This window comes from Gadus chalcogrammus, chromosome 5 (genome assembly GCF_026213295.1).
Source record: "Gadus chalcogrammus isolate NIFS_2021 chromosome 5, NIFS_Gcha_1.0, whole genome shotgun sequence".
NCBI classification, from domain to species: Eukaryota; Metazoa; Chordata; class Actinopteri; order Gadiformes; family Gadidae; genus Gadus; species Gadus chalcogrammus.
The window spans coordinates 1,192,134-1,210,822 of NC_079416.1; the positions used below are offsets into that span (position 1 = coordinate 1,192,134).

Here is an 18,689-nt window from a genome sequence, read left to right on the forward strand (position 1 = left end):
CGCCGGCAGCAGGCAGCAAGCAGCGCGCGGTTCTGTCTACTACAGATTGATGTGGAAGTGGAAGAACCAGAGACGTCGGAGAACCCGACGAAGTCCTTTGTGATTCATTATATCGTCTGGACGTGCACACAGCTTTTGGCCGTGATAATATGTATTATTTGATATAGATATCTATGTATTATATGATATTATTTAGATATAGAGCTCCAGGACTGTAACGCAAGTGTTGTACACTTCCTTGTTATTTGGATAACCGTTCTGCTGTTGGTGTGATGGCGCACGTCGGACTCTCGTCTATGGTATTTCTACAACTAGACCCGTAGTGGGGGTTATCTCAGCCATGGTTGAGAATTAATTGGGGGAAAGGAACTTTGGCTTTGACTCCCTGAAGTCATGAACCAGGACATGGAGGAGAAAGGGATTGTTGACCGTGGTCGTCTCCCGCCGGAGCCTCGCTGCCGATGGACCACCTCCTCGGCTTCAGGATGCGGTGATTAGCGCTGACCGCTGCCGAGGCGGCGGGAAGCAGGGCTCAAGCGGGATACATTCGCGGCCAACAATCCCTTTCTCCTCCATGTCGTGGTTCATGTAGCCTACTTCAGGGAGTCAAAGCCAAAGTTCCTTTCCCCCAATTCATTCTCAACCATGGCTGAGATAACCCCCACTACGAGTCTCGTTGTAGAAATACCAGAGACGAGAGTCCGACGTGTTATGCCATAACACCAACAGCAGAACGGTTATCCAAATAACAAGGAAGTGTACAACACTTGCGTTACAGACCTGGAGCTCTGCTCTATATCTAAATAATATCATATAATACATAGATATCTATATCAAGTAATACATCACGGCCAAAAGCTGTGTGCGCGTCCAGACGATATAATGAATCACAAAGGACTTCGTCGGGTTCTCCGACGTCTCTGGTTCTTCCACTTCCACATCAATCTGAAGTAGACGCGGTCGTTTGAGATTCATAATAACCTATCGTCTGGAGGCTCACACAGCTTTTGGCCGTGATAATATATATTATATATTATATGATATAGATATCTATGTATAATATGGGTTTCTAAGAGCCATTGCGATACATCCACCGTAAACAGAGCGCATGGTACCGTGGCTACAAGCTGCTCAGGGCCAGGTGATAATATTATATATTATATGATATAGATATCTATGTATAATATGGGTTTCTACGAGCCATTGCGATACATCCACCGTAAACAGCGCATGGTACTGTCAGTGGCTACAAGCTGCTCAGGGCCACACCCCCACCCCCCTCCTTGACCTGCCTTGACACGCCCACCGTATACAGAGCGCATGGTAGTGGCTACAAGCTGCTCAGGGCCACACCCCCACCCCCCTCCTTGACCTGCCTTGACACGCCCACCGAAACAGCGCGTTTGGGGGAAGCTCAATGTGCGAATGTTTCGGAGTGACTGTAACTCTGCACCACGGCTGAATTTCGGGGACGTCTTTGAATACTGTGTTTGTGGCCCACTAATACCTATATTAAAGCATCATAAAATAGAATGGCATGGGATCTTTAATGACTGATATCGTTTCTAAGCAAACTAGACGCATGGGTTTGCCTTCGAATTCTATGAATTTTTCTCATCTTTCTTGACCGAGTTTTCTGTAACTCGATCAATTATTATTATTCTTTTTTTTTATTTTTTTTATTTTTTTATTATGTGCGGGCCTGACTGAGTGAGGATGGCCCTGGCTGTGGAGCAGCCTGGGCCATCAACGCCATCTTGTCTTTATGACTCGATAGGTAGATTGGCGAACGCAGAGCTTGCGTGTGGTTGACGGATGTCACAAGCTCTGTGTTTGTCAATCTACCTATCGAGTCTTAAAGTCAAGATGGCGTTGAGGGGTTAACTGCTGATGGTATTGTGTGTATAAAATGTCCTTTTTTTATAAACAATCTGCACACTTACAATGTTATCAATGCCTCGTTTTATATGTTAAGACCCTTATTATACTACCAAAGAAGAGTCGGGCTACCTCTAGCCCTGTAAGTGGTTTAAAATAGCGATTTAGTTTTTACCATGAGAAATGCCCCTATCGTTCCAAGTTTATAGCGTTTTGGTAGAATCGTCTGAAAACAGCCAACTTAAGAATGCGTATATATGCGCTTTTTTGCTCCCAAACAAACTTTCCAACCCGTTATCATACCAAACATATCCCAAATCCATTTAAAAAAAATCTCCTTTAAGCAGCCTCACCCGGCCCGAACGCCTGCTGGAACGCCTAAATTTCTCCGCTGAGATGAATAAAGTATATCTTATCTTATCATAAAGGATAGGATGAGAAAAAGGTGTGGTTTTTGGAGTGGATGAAGACCTGAGCCGTACTGATGGTGCTGGGCTGTGAACGTCCTGTGAGACCACCCTGATCTTAGGGCAGTCTGGCCTCCATCATGTTGAAACCAACATTTAAAGACAAAAAGTGAAGGGGGAGGAATTTAAGTTCATAACGAGTCAGGCCATGGATGGGCAGAAATTGATTTCCACATATTGGTGTGGCCTGTGATGCTCTCTTCCCAAATCTGGACAGAAGTTAAAAACATCATCTCCACTGAGTAAGGCCTTTGCGTCAGTCCTCTTTTAACGTCAGTCTTTGATCTATTTCAATTAAAACAGTTTAGATTGCTTCCCGTTCTGCGGACTGTGGCACAGTGCTCCATGAACCCCCTTTCGCTGGAGCTTATTGGCTCGTCCCCTTTTTGGGTTTTGAAAGTTGTTTTCAACGGGAGCCAGGACAGCTCTTCATGTGTCCTTGGAGATCAGGATGGTCCCACAGGGCTACGGCTTTTGCTGGTGCAGTTTGAAACACTGCTTTAAAGCAAATTGAACTGTAATTAAAGCAGAGGATACAATTGCCTTGACTTTGTCTCAACTTACGTTCTTCTCCAGATCAATAAGGTGGTCTTTCACCCGCAGCAGTTCGGCTGTGGCCGACACCTGAATCTGAGATTGGCCTACGGTCCGCGGCAGTAAGTTCTGGTTGCAGTTCTCTTCTTTCTCTTGCCGAAGAGACGACACCGTCTGGCGAGTCTAAAGCACACAAACAGATTCAGTTATACACTAAATAAACTAAGTGGAAGAGGCCTCTTACTAGGCAGAAGAGGGCAACTATGGGATGTATTAGAGAGAGGGACAGGTACTACCCAGTCTAGGTAGGGCAGCTAATCAGAACCTGGACAGGGACAGACAATCAGGTAATCACAAAGTCCATATTCAAAACCATAGCTAAAAATGGGTAATATACAGTAAGTAATAGTTATTTCCTTTTAGGTAAAATTTTTTTCCACTAACTTTATTTATATTCACTATTTCTTTATTGTTATTTATTTAGCAAAAAAAAAGAAAAAGGTAGACCACTTCCCATAATCGAGATCACCAAAAGTAATGGCAACGTCAGTGTTGTGAGTGTTACATGGTTTGCTCATTGCTTACTGTTAGCATTACTAGCAACTACTAGTTATTACTAACTAACATTATTTATATTCACTATTTCTTTATATTATTTATTTAGCAGCTAATAGTAACGGTCACTAGTCTGGTCAGGATTAACGTCCCAATGGGTAATATTGAGCCCCTCCCAGTGAGTGAACTAAATAACAGTGTTCTATGCCACTCGGATTTAACTGGCGTTGCCACTGTGTGGTGTAAACGAATGTTGCTGGGCTGGCTGGTTGGTGCGATTGGGAGAGGGGAGTCCTGATAGAACGATTGTTGTTCAAAAAGAGCGAGCTGAGGGAAGCCAGCATGGACTACAGATATGTCCAGATCATTTGAAGCTAAGAGATAGTAGTTGAAATAAAGCACGTTGTGACCTTCAGTACCCTGAATCTGAGCATCACATTTGGGTTTTCTAGGTTGATTCTGAACTCAATCAAATGTATAAACAACTAGCAGCCTGTGGGCCCTATCTTGCATCCGGCGCAAGTGACTTAGTCACTGGCGCATGTGTCGTTGCTAGTTTACAACTGCCGCAGAGCGTTCTTTTCCCACCACCGCCACTCGCTGATAAAGTAGGGATTGATCATGCGCCCCAAGGGGCGGTTCGGCGGAAGGAGGAGGCTTGTTCTGGCTTGTTCTTGCGCCGCGACGCAAGTGTCATTTATCCGCCTGTAAAATAGCGATAGCGCCGTAGAACCGCCCACAAAGCTACTTGCGCTTTGCGCTTCCCACTTGCGTTTCAGACCGTTAAAATAGGGCCCTGTGTGTGTTTGTGTCCTCACAGAGGTGAGCTCGGACCGCAGGGTGGTGTTGAGTGTGTTGCTCTCCTGCAGTTTCTGCTTCAAACTGGAGATCTTCTGCTCTTTGAGCTTCATGGTCTGCTGCACAGTCTCCTCCAGACGGGACTCCAACAGTCTGTACTTACTGGAATACATGATGTATATGATATACACAAATTCTATACACATTAATAAGTAACATTCAATGGCTTTCCGTTCATATATTATATCAACAATCACCCTATACAGTTAAATCACATAACGCAAATACCACAACAATCGAAAAGGTCTGTGCCTCCAACCCATGCATCTTCCCAGACCCTCCCCTCTCCCCATCACAAAGGTTGTAGTAGGACCGTAAAGAGGTCATGCCTCTATTGAACAAGTTTTCGGGCTCTAGGGTCAATAATGGCGACGCTACTGACATTTTTGCTAAAAAAATATTTATATTATTATATATTATTTATATTATATTTTTTAAATAAGTATATATATTTTTCAAAACTAAAGGTTGCAGTAAGACCATAAAAGACCCATGGCCTATATGGAAAACGTTTTGGGGCTCTAGAGTCAATAATGGAAACGCTATTGAAATTGTTCCTAAATAAAAAATCCTCAAAAATAAGAAGAGATATATTTTTCCAAACTAAAGGTTGTAGTAGGACCATAAAGACCCCATGCCTCTATGGAACAAGTTTTGGGGCTCTAGAGTCAATAATGGAGACACTATACTTGTCTAGCAACGTACTGCGGCTGCTAGGTGCATATAGAGGGAACACTGAGATAAGCTTGCAAGCGTTACCAAAACGCGCAACACAACCAAACACCTGCGGACTCATAGGATTCTCCTGTTTTGTGTGAGTTACCTGTCCTCCAGGCTGTGTTCCTGCTGCAGAAGTCTCTCCCGGTTCAGTCCAACCTTCTCCAGCTCCTGGTTCAGGCTCTCCAACTCCAGGTTCTGCTGCTGACCATTCAGCTTTTCAGAAACCAGCTCCTGTTGTGAGAGAGGAGGACAGATGGAATGCAGCCCCTACGATTCCCTCCTTCAGTCTGCGGCCTCAATAGCCCGTCTCCCCACCCCCAGGAGTAGGCTGGGGGATCAGCGGCCCTGCACTTCTCCCCGATTGGGAGCATGCGCACTACCGTGTGTCGCTCGGTGACCCATGATGCATTTTGTTCTTCTTTTTACCAAAGAAGAAATAATATAAAGTTGAAATATAACTCCATTCACACCATTCTAACCAGTAGAGCCATCCAGCTGCCCTTACCTCTCGGAGCGTCGCCAGGGTCCTCAGGTCGATAGTGGCCTGCTTCTGGAGCTCCTTGCTGTCCCTCTCCAGCTCCTTCACCCTGACCGAGGCTTCTTTCAGCCGCTCCAGCTCCTTCCCCTGTGCCCCGCTTTCCTTCCTGGCCTTGGTCAAACACGCCTCCTTTTCCTCCAGCTCCGCCTCCTTGGCCTCCAGCTGATTGCGGAGCCGCCATGTCTCCTTCTCCATCCCCTTGCGCTCCTTCTCCGACTGCTCTAGGTCTGTCACGATCCTCCTCCGCTCCTCCTCCGCCTCTTCCCTCCTTCTCCTCTCCTCCCGAAGCTCGCCGGCCTCACGCCGCCTCGCCTCTCTCTCCTCCTGCCGCGTCCTCTCCGCCTCCTCCTTCTCGTCTTGGGTGCGCTCCAGCGCCTCTTCCAGCCGACACTTCTCTTGCGACAGCGCGGCTGCCGTCTGCTCGGCTTGTCGGCGCTCGACTCGCGACTCCTCGCGAGCCTCCTCCAGCCGCCCCGCCAGTTCCTCATGCTCCTGCTGCACGCGGCTGTGCTCCTCCTGCAGCGCGGCCAGCCGCGCCGCTGCCGAGCGCAAGCCCTCCGAGGAGCGTCGCAGCTCCCTGTTCTCCTGGGCCAGAAGGCGGCTCTCCTCCTCGCGCCGGACAGTGCGCTGAGCCCCCAGCCTCGCCACCTCCTCCGCCTCCCGCTTCAGCCGCCGGGACTCCTGCTCCAGGGAGGCCACCTCCTTCTCCAGGGCCTCGGCACGCTCTTTGGAGGAGAGCCGGGAGGCCAGCTTTAGAAGGGGAGGAGTGAGTGAAGAGCATTAGTGAGTTGGTAACTCTGCGTTCACACCAAAAGATGCATTTGCTGCCCGAACGCGTTGACGCCTGAGTTTTGCGGCGCGTCAAATCAAGTTTTGCGGCGCGTCAAAAGTTTTGCGGCGCGTCAAAAGTTTTGACTCGCAGCAAAAGTTGAAATATTTCAACTCGAGCAGCATTTGACGCGCCGCAAAATACATGAACGCGCCCTTCGCCCGTGCCCGGCAGCAAATCAGATTTTGACGCGCCGCAAATCAAGTTCTTTTTCTAACTTCGCTCGGTGTTTCACTATGGGAATCGCCTAGGCGTGACCTACTACTGGAAGCTCCAATTGCACCACGTCTGTCCTTGACAGACAGGTCGGACTGTGCCACAGGGTCCCGCCCCCTGCACTTATACAGTCGACCCGCCCTCCTCATCATTCTCGCTTTCTTCCCGTGAGAAAGCTACTCAAGCTCCCTCAGCTCATCTAGGTTAGCTTTAAACTGCTTAACAGTTCACAGACGGGCCGTCAAGGATTCCGTCGCCGAACGCAGTTGTAGGCTTTTAACCTGGTTCGGCTGAGTAATAACTTCGTAAGAAGCTATCTGTTACTACACCCGCTGGGCAGTGTCCGCATAAAGGCGAGCTGCTTCTCCGGTTACCCTGTATTTGTTTACAGGTGCACTGGTTTACGGTGTAGCTTATCGGCTAACGCGTCAAGGCGAGCTTACCACGGCACAGTACACATTAGCTTGTTGGCTGAGCCAAAACACCCGGAGAATAACGAACGCATCACGGCGAGTGAACTCTGTGGTATGCCTTCGCCCGCCAAAGGGTCGGCGCCGAAGGCTAGGGAGGCTGTATCCCGCCTGTGCCCCGTGTCATGTGGGGCCTCCATATCAGGCCGAGATCCCCACCCCATGTGCATAGCGTGCATGGGCATTAAACACGCTCAAGCTTCGCTAGCGGACCCGCATTCATGCGCTCACTGCACATCAATGCCGGAGAAAATTCTGGAAAGGAGGCTAAGGGTGACGGTGGCTACCAACCAGGATCCCTGCCTGGCGGGTGCCCCCGCTATAGCCTCAACGAGCACCCATCAGTCCCACGCGACAACGAGCTCGGCGGACATGATGGAGGCGGCATCCCCGCTCGTGCCCCCGCTATTCGATAATTTAATTCTCGAGGCGGAACCGGGCGCTGAGGACGCAGAGGGCGACGGCGACGCCAACTTTGACTTCCTCGAAATGGACGGAATTGAGGAGGAGGAGGACGACTCCACTTTTCCGGTCCAACTGTCCAGACCCCCTAGCGCCTCTGACGCTGTACAACCGGTAGACGGTAACCTGTACGGGGTGTGCAAACGGGCCGCTGCAAAACTAGGCATTCAATGGCCTGCAGCCCCTGATGCTGAAGGGGCAGAGAGAGACCTGTACGACGGCAAGAGGCTCCTACCAGCCCAGCCGCCTTCTAAGCAGCTCTTACCAGCAGTTCCCATCTGCATGAAGGAAATTAGCCGCTACTGGTCCAGCCCATTTAAGAGCAAGCTTCCAACCAAGGGCTGCTCAAAGCTGGAGATCCACGGGATGGGTGAGCTGGGGCTGGCCGAACCCCCAGCTGTGGAGCCTTCAGTGGCTTACCACCTCCACCCAAACCGTCGCTCTCTCTCCGCCTCTTCAGGCATCTCCCTGCCTGGTAAGATGGACCGCCTCACCGCTTCCACTTACCAGAGGATGTATAAATATGCAGCACAGTCGGTATGCTCGCTCAATGCCATGACACTACTGTCTGCATATCAGGCTGAAATCCTAGAGGAAATGGGTCGCCAGCTAGACTCTGGGTCACCCAACCCTGCCCTCTGGGATGAAATTTGCATCGTCAATGACCTGGTCCTACGCTCCTCACGGGGCGCAGTTCAGGGCTGTGGTCGAGTCATGGGACTCGCAGTCTCGGGTGAGAGAGCGTTATGGCTCAGTCTCTCCGGTCTGAGTGACGCGCAGAAAGCCGAGGTCATGGATGCTACATATGACCCAACCAAGGGTCTGTTTGGTCCAGCACTGGAAAAGATGAGAGAGACCAGCACTCTCAGGAAACAGGAAGGAGAGGCCTTCGATCTCTGCCTTCCATGAAAACTGGCTCCCCGCCCACCCCAGCCAGCGAGGTCAGGCTTTGCGGCCGCCGCGGCGGCAGCAAGGGGAAAACAATGGGGAAACAGGCCTCAGAAAGCCTACAGACCAGCACACGCAGCTGGCCCGCAGGCCGACCAACAGCCTAGGTCAGAGAACCCAAGGCCATGGGGCAAACACTCCTTCGCTGCTGCGGCAGCCAGGAACCGCTCTCCCCACCCCGGGGAGGGGAAGAGGAAGCGTGCGACCTAGCAATCCCAGCTTCTCTCTCTCCCCCCCCCATGAAGAAAAATAAACCTTGGGGGGGTAGAGCAAAGCCCCGAGTTCCATGGTTCAGGGACCTGGATATGTCCAAGTTCTCCATGGGCCCTTTCTCAGTCTCTCTCGCCTCACGTTCAGGGCGAACTGAGACAGGGGAAATGGTTGACACAGTGCCACCAAGCATTTTCCCAGTGTCACACAATAAACCCTGCATTTTCGCAACCAGGCCCAGAGACAAGGGTGAAATGCACAAACCAAAACAAAATAAAACAATGTCTTGGTCCCTACATTCTCATGGGGGGAGCTCACGCTTCTCCTGTGAGGGCAGACCTCTCCCCGTGCGTCCCGAGGGTGACGTCGTTGGGGCGCGATCACATGAGCCCGCTCGCTATGCGAGTGGAACAGTGGCGCGCATGCGCAGTTCACCCGTGGATCCTGTCTACGGTTTCCCAGTGACTGTTTGCTATGAAACCACCCAGATTCAACAACGTGTTGGTTTCTATGGCCAGTGGGGATTCGGCACGAATCCTAGAGGACGAAATATCGTCCCTGCTGCGAAAACAAGCGATCAGGGCTGTCCCGAACGAGCAAGCCCAACAGGGTTTTTACTCCCGTTATTTTCTCATTCCGAAGAGAGGGAGCTCGTCCCTTCGCCCCATATTAGATCTCCGTGTGTTAAACAGACACCTGCGCAAATACACGTTCAGGATGTTAACACACAAAGTGCTCTGTCGTTCAATCCGTCCAGGGGATTGGTTTGTAACGATCGATCTGTCAGACGCATATTTTCACATTGCCATCTATCCCGCACACCGGAAATTTCTCCGGTTCGCTTTTCAGAACAGGGCTTACGAATACCAAGTGGTCCCGTTCGGGCTATCGTTGGCCCCGAGAGTGTTCAGCAGGTGTGTGGAGGCAGCACTGTCACCGTTAAGAAACAGCGGCATCAGAATATTCTCTTATCTGGACGATTATCTGATATGTTCCAGTTCACGCGAACAGGCACTCAGAGATTCTACTACGATGGTAAATCATCTGAGGACTCTGGGATTCAGCATAAATTGGGAAAAGAGCCGTGTGGACCCCGCACAATGTGCGGAATATTTGGGTCTCCACATAGACTCTCTCTTATCGCGTCACACTATCAGAGAGGAGACTAACGTCTCTCACGCAGTGTCTCTCCCTCTTCAGGCGGGGAGAGACCGTATCGTTCCGGTTATGCCTACGCCTGCTTGGCCTTATGGCTTCGGTGATATCAGTAGTACATTTGGGTCTTCTGATGATGAGATTTTCAGCCCTGGGTCGCAGCACTACGTCTGTGCTCCCATCGCCACCTGAATCGCAAGGTGAAAGTAACACCAGCGTGTGTTACCGTTCTCCGCCCGTGGTCGGTGCGCACGGTTCTGACAGCGGGCGTCCCGCTGGGGGCGGTGTCGTCCAGGGTAACCATGACAACGGACGCGTCCTTGGGCGGCACTCGCTCACTGAAACTACACGAGTTAGCTCGAGAAATTATCTTGTGGAGCAGCACCAGACTTCTGTCCCTTCGGGCGACACATGTACCGGTTGTCCTGAACAGAGGAGCAGATCTTATGTCCAGAGGAAACCCCCTGTACGGAGAATGGACTCTTCATCCACAGGTTGTCGGACAAATATGGCGGAGATACGGGTTGGCAGCCGTAGATCACTTCGCCTCGCTGGAAAACACTCAGTGCCCGTTGTTTTTCTCCCTGTCAGACGTAAGGGCTCCTCTAGGGGTAGATGCGCTGGCCCATCCGTGGCCAAACGTGCTGCTATATGCCTTCCCCCCTCTCAGCCTGATCTTCCCCACCCTAGCCAGGGTGAGAGAACAGAGTCTGCCGCTAATCCTGATAGCGCCGCGGTGGCCATCCAAACATTGGGTGGCGGAAATAGTGCAACTCCTGGCGGACGACCCATGGCCCCTTCCCCTGCGCAGGGATCTCCTCTCCCAAGCGGGCGGGGAGATTTACCATCCGCACCCGGACCGCGTAGCGCTCTGGGCTTGGCCCGTGACATGTGGAACTTGAATGCGGCAGGCCTGCCTGCACAGGTCGTTGACACCATTCAGAATGCAAGGGCCCTTTCCACTCGCCGGCTCTACAGTGGCAAGTGGCGGGTTTTTGAGGACTGGTGCGACTCGAGGCACGCCATTCCATATCAGTGTTCCGTGGTGGACCTACTGTGTTTCCTACAGGGATTATTGGAAAAGGGTAAGGCCTTTTCCACGATTAAAGTGTACTTGGCGGCCATCTCAGCTTGTCATGTTGGCTTTGGGGATAAGCCTGCAGGGCAGCATCCCTTGGTTTGTCGCTTCATGAAGGGGGCGCGTCGCAAGCTCCCAGTTTCCAGGCCCCTGGTCCCTTTGTGGGATTTATCGGTGGTGCTGGATGCCCTGTCTCATCACCCTTTTGAGCCGTTGGAGACGGTGGGGATGAAGTTTGTGTCGCTGAAGGTGGTGTTGCTCTTAGCTTTAACCACAGCTAAGCGTGTGAGTGATTTACAGGCATTGTCTATCCGTCCTTCCTGCTTGCAGTTTGCTCCGGGAATCTCCAAGGTCTGTCTACGGCCCAATCCGGCTTTTGTGCCTAAGGTGGTTGAGTCGACCTATAGGTGTCTCACGGTGGAACTGTCGGCGTTTCACCCGCCTCCGTTCTCCTCTGCGGAGGAGCAGAGACTCAATACATTATGCCCGGTACGGGCCCTACATGTATATGTGAGTCGGTCAGCTGCTTTTCGGAAAGGGGATCAGCTGTTCGTGTCCTGGGCCACTCCCCATATAGGCAAGCCTTTGTCCCGCCAGAGGCTATCCCACTGGATTGTGGAGGCTATATCTCTTGCTTATGAGAGTATGGGCTTGCAGCCCCCCCATGGCTTGAGGGCCCACTCCACAAGGGGTATGGCTACTTCATGGGCCTTATTCAGGGGAGTGTCGGTGCATGACATTTGTGCTGCGGCGAGCTGGGCTACGCCTCACACCTTTGTTAGGTTTTATAGGCTGGATGTCTCAGGGCCTTCCGTTTCTCAAGCCGTGCTGGAGACGATCTCACCAGACTCAAAGTGATGTTTGCTGCCTGGCTGAATTTGCATAGCTTCGGGAGACATATGCAATACGGGAGTGGTCTATATCTCCCATAGTGAAACACCGAGCGAAGTTAGAAAAATAACTTTGGGTTACTTAACGTAACCCTGGTTCTTTGATAACAGAGTGAGGTGTTTCACTATGGGAATCGCCTAGGCGTGACCTACTACTGGAAGCTCCAATTGCACCACGTCTGTCCTTGACAGACAGGTCTGACTGTGCCACAGGGTCCCGCCCCCTGCACTTATACAGTCGACCCGCCCTCCTCAAATCATTCTATACCGGTTTCTTTCCGTTTAAATGCAAGGAGGGACCTGTTGGTGAAACACCTCACTCTGTTATCAAAGAACCAGGGTTACGTTAAGTAACCCAAAGTTTTGCTGCCCGTTTTCTCGGCAGCAAATGCTGCGGCAGCAAAGCAGCAACGCGTCTCTACATTCACTTTGAATGGGATCACGACGCGCGTCAACTTTTTGCATTTTTTGGTGTGAACGCAGGGTAAAGGTTTCAATGTCCAAAATGATTTGAGCTGCTTTAGGGCTCATACAGAATACATTTCTTAGTAAGACTCATCAAAGTTAGATATTCAGAGTATCTGTGGAGACCTATTGTTATTGTAGGGTTTGGGTATCATTAATCTTCCGGATTGCTAATGCCTTTATCTCAGCGGTTGACTTCTTAAAGGATTGGTTCCAATTGTCCCATAGGGGGGCGCTATGACAACGGTCAAAGTTAAACCATCGGCATGTCCTTTGCGTATTTCGCATGCTCAACAGTTTTGCCTCTTGGACCCATATGTCACATGCCACATGTCTGTCAGGATAAGATTTAGCTGTAGGCTAGAGTGAACATTTAGGGACATTTTGTTCTTTAGAGTCATAGCTTTAACACTTTTGATACACATTACCTTTGGGCTTAAAATCCAATTAAATGGTTTTGATGCATGCTAATAACCAAACATTATTCTTCTGTGTGTATGTGTCTTTGTTAATCTGACCTTTACAATTAATCGATACATAATTTTTACCTACCTCATAAATCAAGCCTACATTACGTACTTTGTAAGAATTATCAAATTCAGAATCAGAGGTCTAACCTACTACCAAGTCATACAAGAAATGATCATGGCCATTATCATGAACATGAACAATGGGGGCGAAGGCAATTACCCCTCAGATTGTCATGGCCTGTGACGGTAAATAAAGTGCAAGGACTTGCGAAAAAATTATATTTGTTGGCGGACACGCATAAATCGCCTTGAGTTGCGTCCCCAATCTTGACAGAATGAAAATCGCTGACTCTCACTTTCATCTATGCGGATGCAAAGAATGACGCTAAATTAACTGAAAAGACCACATTCACTCCTCATATGCAGCCGGGGCAACCCCAAGGGAAATTCAGATTGGTTTATCAAAACATTCAAGGTTTAAATTTGAGATCTAGACCTAGAGGCCAACCAGCTCCTTTTAAATTCTGATTGCCTATGTCTAACAGAGGCTACAACCAGACATTCCTCTTAAAGCCCGGTCACTGAAGGGATTAAAATTGAAACACAATCCCCATTTAAATTGTTACATGCCAAAAAACCTGACCACACAGGCATTTAAGCTACATGCGCAAGAAGGTGTCGCAATTTATTACCATAATGTCAAAGGTATAACAGTCTCAAAGCCACAGTTGACCAATATAGAATGTGTAATTTTCTATATCCCTCACATCAATCTGAGCTCAGCAGTTATATATAGGCCAAACTCCTACTAAATTGGCTTTTTAAGAAAACCTTTGGAACCCCTTTTATGGAGCTGAATATGATGAACAGGGGGCAAAATTTGATATTCAAAAATACATCTCCAGAATAACATTTGTAGTTGGTGATTTCATGTTTGATGGTATTTGGTCATTACTGCTTCTGGAGCTGGGCAGTTTCCCTTGGGAGCAGTTGGGTATCGTTAGGGGGAGCTGAAAATGCAGTAACTGCTAAATCAAGATTCTGTGCAGGGGTTTATCTTGCAGTCTCTCCAAAGAGTCCTGTTTGCTGCTGCGGAGGAGCTGAAGACGCAGCACTTCAGTTGCAAACTGTCTTCTTGCTGGATTCCAAGGTGACCGCCATGAATTACAAAAACGTGGGAACTTTAACTGTTTTTTAAGTTTTAACAATACCCTAGGGTTAACTGAGCTTTTAGAGGTTACTAGGAGAGAAGACCTGATGCGGATGTCCGGAACAACAGGAGCAATCTTTGCTTCCAGCTCTGTGCAACCTTCCCTACGTACCACAAATTTACCAATTCCATTTCGATAAGTGATGTCGATTACAAAAAATTTATTGAAAGATATTAAACGTTCACGCATTTGGACATGGGCATGTTCTAAACATTCATCAGATTGTGATTTAGATTTTTTTGCGGTTGCGGTGGTTTCCTGTTCCATTTCGGTCCAAGTTCCTGTTACTTTATATCCGTTTTACATTTTCCCATTAAACCCATTTTTGCACAGGTTTAATAGCAGTTACGTTTGATGTTACACTATATTTTTGCCTTACAGCTAAGTTCCTGTTAAACGTTTATAGTGGCAGATTTGCATACTTGTATATGTTTTTCTGCTTTCCCCTTAATCAGCTTTTTCCATGTTAATTGCAGTTACATCTAATGTTTGAAGTTTTTGGGTCACACACACACACACACACACACACACACACACACACACACACACACACACACACACACACACACACACACACACACACACACACACACACACACACACACACACACACACACACACACACCATCTGTTTTTGTTTGTAGCGCTAACACTTTTTGTCTTTACAGATTGGAGTTCCGAAAGAAGTTACAAAATCATATTTGGTGATCAAGCCAGGAGCTTGCTTGATCGCCTTTTTTATTTATTTTTTTACAAAAGGGCTCAGGGAAGATTGTTGGTCAAAAAAAAGAGGGGTTGCTTTTGCTTCTCTCTGGAATAATTAATCCTGCAACTACAAAAATAAATAATTATATTTATAAATCCTAAATTTGATATGAAATAATAGTAATATGTTACTAGAAAATGAATTACCTGCAGAGAATGCGGTGAGGGCTTTATTGCAAAGTGAGGTTCAAATTTTTTGATAAAGTCATAGTTTAAGACATAAAACATTGTGGAACAGCTTAAATCAATAGAAAAGATTCAAACAGAGTTCAAATGGAGTAAACAATGTAAACATGCACACTATTTAAAAAATGTCAAATGGTTTAAAACAAATCAAGAATAAGAGTTAAACAAATAGCTTCAGTGATAAAGTTTGAGATAAAATATAAAGTAGCAGAGCTGTTCTAATAAAGTTCAAGTGTATCAAAATAAAACACATGAAATAGAATGATGTTTACTGTGCAAGGTCGCTGTTAAAGGATGTGAGGGCGACAATTACTATGGAGTTCTGGGTTATAATGACATTATATTATGGACCAGAAGATTTGACCCCTCTCCTACCTCTCTGTTCAGCCCGTCTCGGCACTGCTCCAGTCGCACCGCCTCCCGCTCCAGTTCCTCGCATCGTCTGGCCTTCTCCTGCAGACAGCCCGCCTCCTCATTGGCCAACTTCAGCTGGCTCTCCAGGCTGGCCAATTGGCTGCCTACGTCGGTCAAGGCCTGATGCAGCTGCCGATTCTCCGCCTCCACCTCGCGGACGCATGCCTCACTGTTGGCCTGTGCCCGCTCCCGCAGTGAGGTCACCGCCTCGGACAGGTGCTGCCGCTCACGCTCCAGCTCGGAAATCTGATTGGATGGGGAGAATGAGTTGGGGGTGTTTTAAGAGGTCCCATGGCATGAAAATCTCACTTTATGAGGTTTTCTAACATTACATGAGTTCCCCTAGCCTGCCTATGGTCCCCCAGTGGCTAAAACTTGCGATCGATGTAAAACGAGCACTAGGTATCCTGCTCGCCTTTGAAAAGATGGAAGCTTAAGCGCGCTGATTTGGAATGTGGCCCCATATGTCATCATAAGGGGCCAAGCTACCACCCCTTTCTCTGCCTTGCCCGCCCAGAGAATTTGGCCCGCCAATGAGACGATGAGCTAAGACCTTGCCAGCGCCACGTGTGCGTGTGTGTGTGATTACACACACTGTAACGCAAGTGTTGTACAATCCTTTGTTATTTGGATAACCGTTCTGCTGTTGGTGTTATAGCGCATAACACGTTAGTTCTCTGACGTCTCTCGTATTTCCACAAGACTGTAGTGGGGGTTATCTCAGCCATTGTTGATCCCCGTTGCCCACTGCTCGCTGCCTTGAGGCACCACCGCCCGGCAGCGGGCAGCTGGCAGTTGGCAGTGGGCAGCTGGCAGCGCGCGGTTCAGTCTACTTCAGATTGATGTGGAAGTGGAAGAACCAGAGACGTCGGAGAACCCAACACAGTCGTTTGTGATCCATAATATCGTCTGGAGGTGCACACAGCTTTTGTCCGTGATAATATGTATTATATGATATGTATTATATGATATTATTTAGATATAGAGCTCCAAGACTGTAACGCTAGTGTTGTACACTTCTTTTTTATCTGGATAACCGTTCTGCTGTTTTTGTTATGGCGCATAACACGTCAGTTCTTTGACGTCTCTGGTATTTCCACAACGAGACTGTAGTTTGGGTTACAGTCTCGGGAAAGGAACTTTTGCTTTGACTCCCTGAAGTACATGAGCCAAGACATGGAGGAGGAAGGGATTGTTGCCAGCGATTGTCTCCCACTTGAGCCCCGCTTCCCGCTGCCGAGGGACCAACGCCTCGGCGTTGCCCGCTGCAGGAGGCGGTGGTGCCTAAGCGATGCCCGCTGCAAAGGCGGCGAGGCTCCGGCGGGAGAAAATCCAGGTCAACAATCGCGGGCAACAATCCCTTTCACCTCCATGTCTTCGTTCAGTCTACATCAGATTGATGAGGACGTGGAAGAACCACAGACGTCGGAGAACCCGCTGCAGTCGTTTGAGATCCATAATATCTTCTATATATCTTCACAACTTTTGGCCTTGATAATATATATGATATAGATATGGATGTATAATATGATATTATTTAGATATAGAGCTCCATGACTCCCGAATATTTACAGAACACTGCCAAAGGCTGTGTGCGCCTCGCCATTGCGATACATCCACTGTAAACAGCGCATGGTTCCGTGGCCGCAAGCCGCTCAGGGCCACACCCTCACCCTCCTCCTTGACCCGCCTCTCTCCTCCTCATTTGCATAAATCTACAGACACCGAAACAGTGTGTTTGGGGAAAGCTCAATGTGCGACTGGGTAGTGGCTGTAATTCTGCACCACGGAGGAATTTCGGGAACGTCTTCAAATACTGTGTTAGGGGCCCACTATCATCTAAACTTAAAGTAAGGAGATTTGTGTTTGGTCGATTATTTCTCTGTGGTAACAATGCTTTTTGCATTTACTTCCCTTTCAAATGGTGCCCCATTTGTAAGGAACCTGCATTTGTGGGATGAGCAGCAGCGCTGAGTATGTGGGTTGCGCCCATGAAAAATTAGCCAGATCTTTTCTGCCATTGCCAAACAGGTTATTTTGCTGTTGCTATTGACACTTGTTTTGAGCTTCTGGTACCCACCCAGGTGCTGCCAATCAGGTGCCTGATTGGCACCTGATTGGCAGCACCTGTGAGCATGGGCCCTACCCTACTACTGTAAGTACAGCTACAGTCAGTAAGTGTCTGGTCCAAGACCGGCATGCCGCGTTTGACTGATTTGGATAGGGCCCTTGCGATAGGGCAACTTCAAGCTGGTGTTCCGCAAAACCAAGTTGCGGCATTATTTGGAGTGAGCCCTAGTACCCTCTCCAAACTGAAGGCCAAGTTCCATATAATGGGGGATGTCAAAGACAGGCAGCAAAGTGGGTTTCCCAAGAAGACGACACCCGAAGAAGACCATTTCATCACCCTGTCAGCACTTAGGTGCCGGAGGCTGTCTTCTACAGATTTGCAATCGAGGTTTGCAGGACGATATGGCCGACGGCTCTCTGCCCAGACAATCCGGAACAGACTACACGCAGCCAATCTCCGGTCTCATAGGGCCGCCAGGAGTCCTGCCATGACTGCCATTCACTGTCAGGCCCTGGTGTCGGCAACACGTGCACTGGAACCTGAACATGTGGAGGAACGCCATGTTCAGTGAGGAGTCCAGCTTCTGCCTTCGGCAGTTGGATCGTAGGGTCAAAGTGTGGAGAAGATGCGGAGAACACTATGCTGATTGCTGCAGATAGAATAACATATTTTGGTGGAGGCAGTGTGATGGTGTGGGCATCTCCCTCACTGGAAAAACAAGGCTTGTCATCATTGGAGGCAATCTAAATGCAGAGAGATATAGAGATGAGATTCTACAACCAGTGGCAATCCCATATCTCCACAGTCTGGGACCGAACTCTATCCTCCAAGATGACAACGCTCGCCCCCACAGGGCGGGGTTTATCAGAGACTACTTCCAGAATATGGGAGTGGAGAGGATGGATTGGCCTGCTAGCAGTCCTGACCTCAACCCCATTGAACACTTGTGGGAACAGCTTGGGCGTGCTGTTCGTGCCAGAGTGACCAACACAACCACGTTGTCTGACTTGTGACAAATGCTGGTTGAAGAATGGGATGCCATCCCACAGCAGTGTGTGACCAGGCTGGGGACCAACCAAACTTCAATCATCCAATCCACCAAACACCAAACGAGTCAATGGCAGAATAAGCTGTTTGGCATTGGCAGAGAAGATTTGGCATATTTTTCATGGGCGCAACCCACATACTCAGCTCTACTGCTCATCCCTCAAGTGCATGTCCCTTACAAATGGGGCACCATTAGAAAGGGAACTATACAGGCTTTCCAACGGTATAAGATCTATTGCCAAAAAGCATTGT

The 18,689-nt window shown here is 48.9% G+C and overlaps 1 protein-coding gene across 1 annotated transcript in view; it reads right to left on the bottom strand.

The window, feature by feature from the left end:
• ccdc88c (coiled-coil domain containing 88C) overlaps nt 1-15,598 on the bottom strand; it is a gene marked incomplete at its 5' end in the record, with an annotated part of 40,422 nt that extends 24,824 nt beyond the window's left edge. Inside the window, 5 exons of the mRNA XM_056590534.1 lie at nt 2,910-3,062; nt 4,253-4,394; nt 5,116-5,243; nt 5,518-6,300; nt 15,281-15,598. Of these exons, the coding sequence (XP_056446509.1) occupies nt 2,910-3,062; nt 4,253-4,394; nt 5,116-5,243; nt 5,518-6,300; nt 15,281-15,598 (1,524 nt within the window). The remainder of the gene's footprint in view (nt 1-2,909; nt 3,063-4,252; nt 4,395-5,115; nt 5,244-5,517; nt 6,301-15,280) is intronic.
• Nucleotides 15,599-18,689: the final 3,091 nt, after the last annotated feature.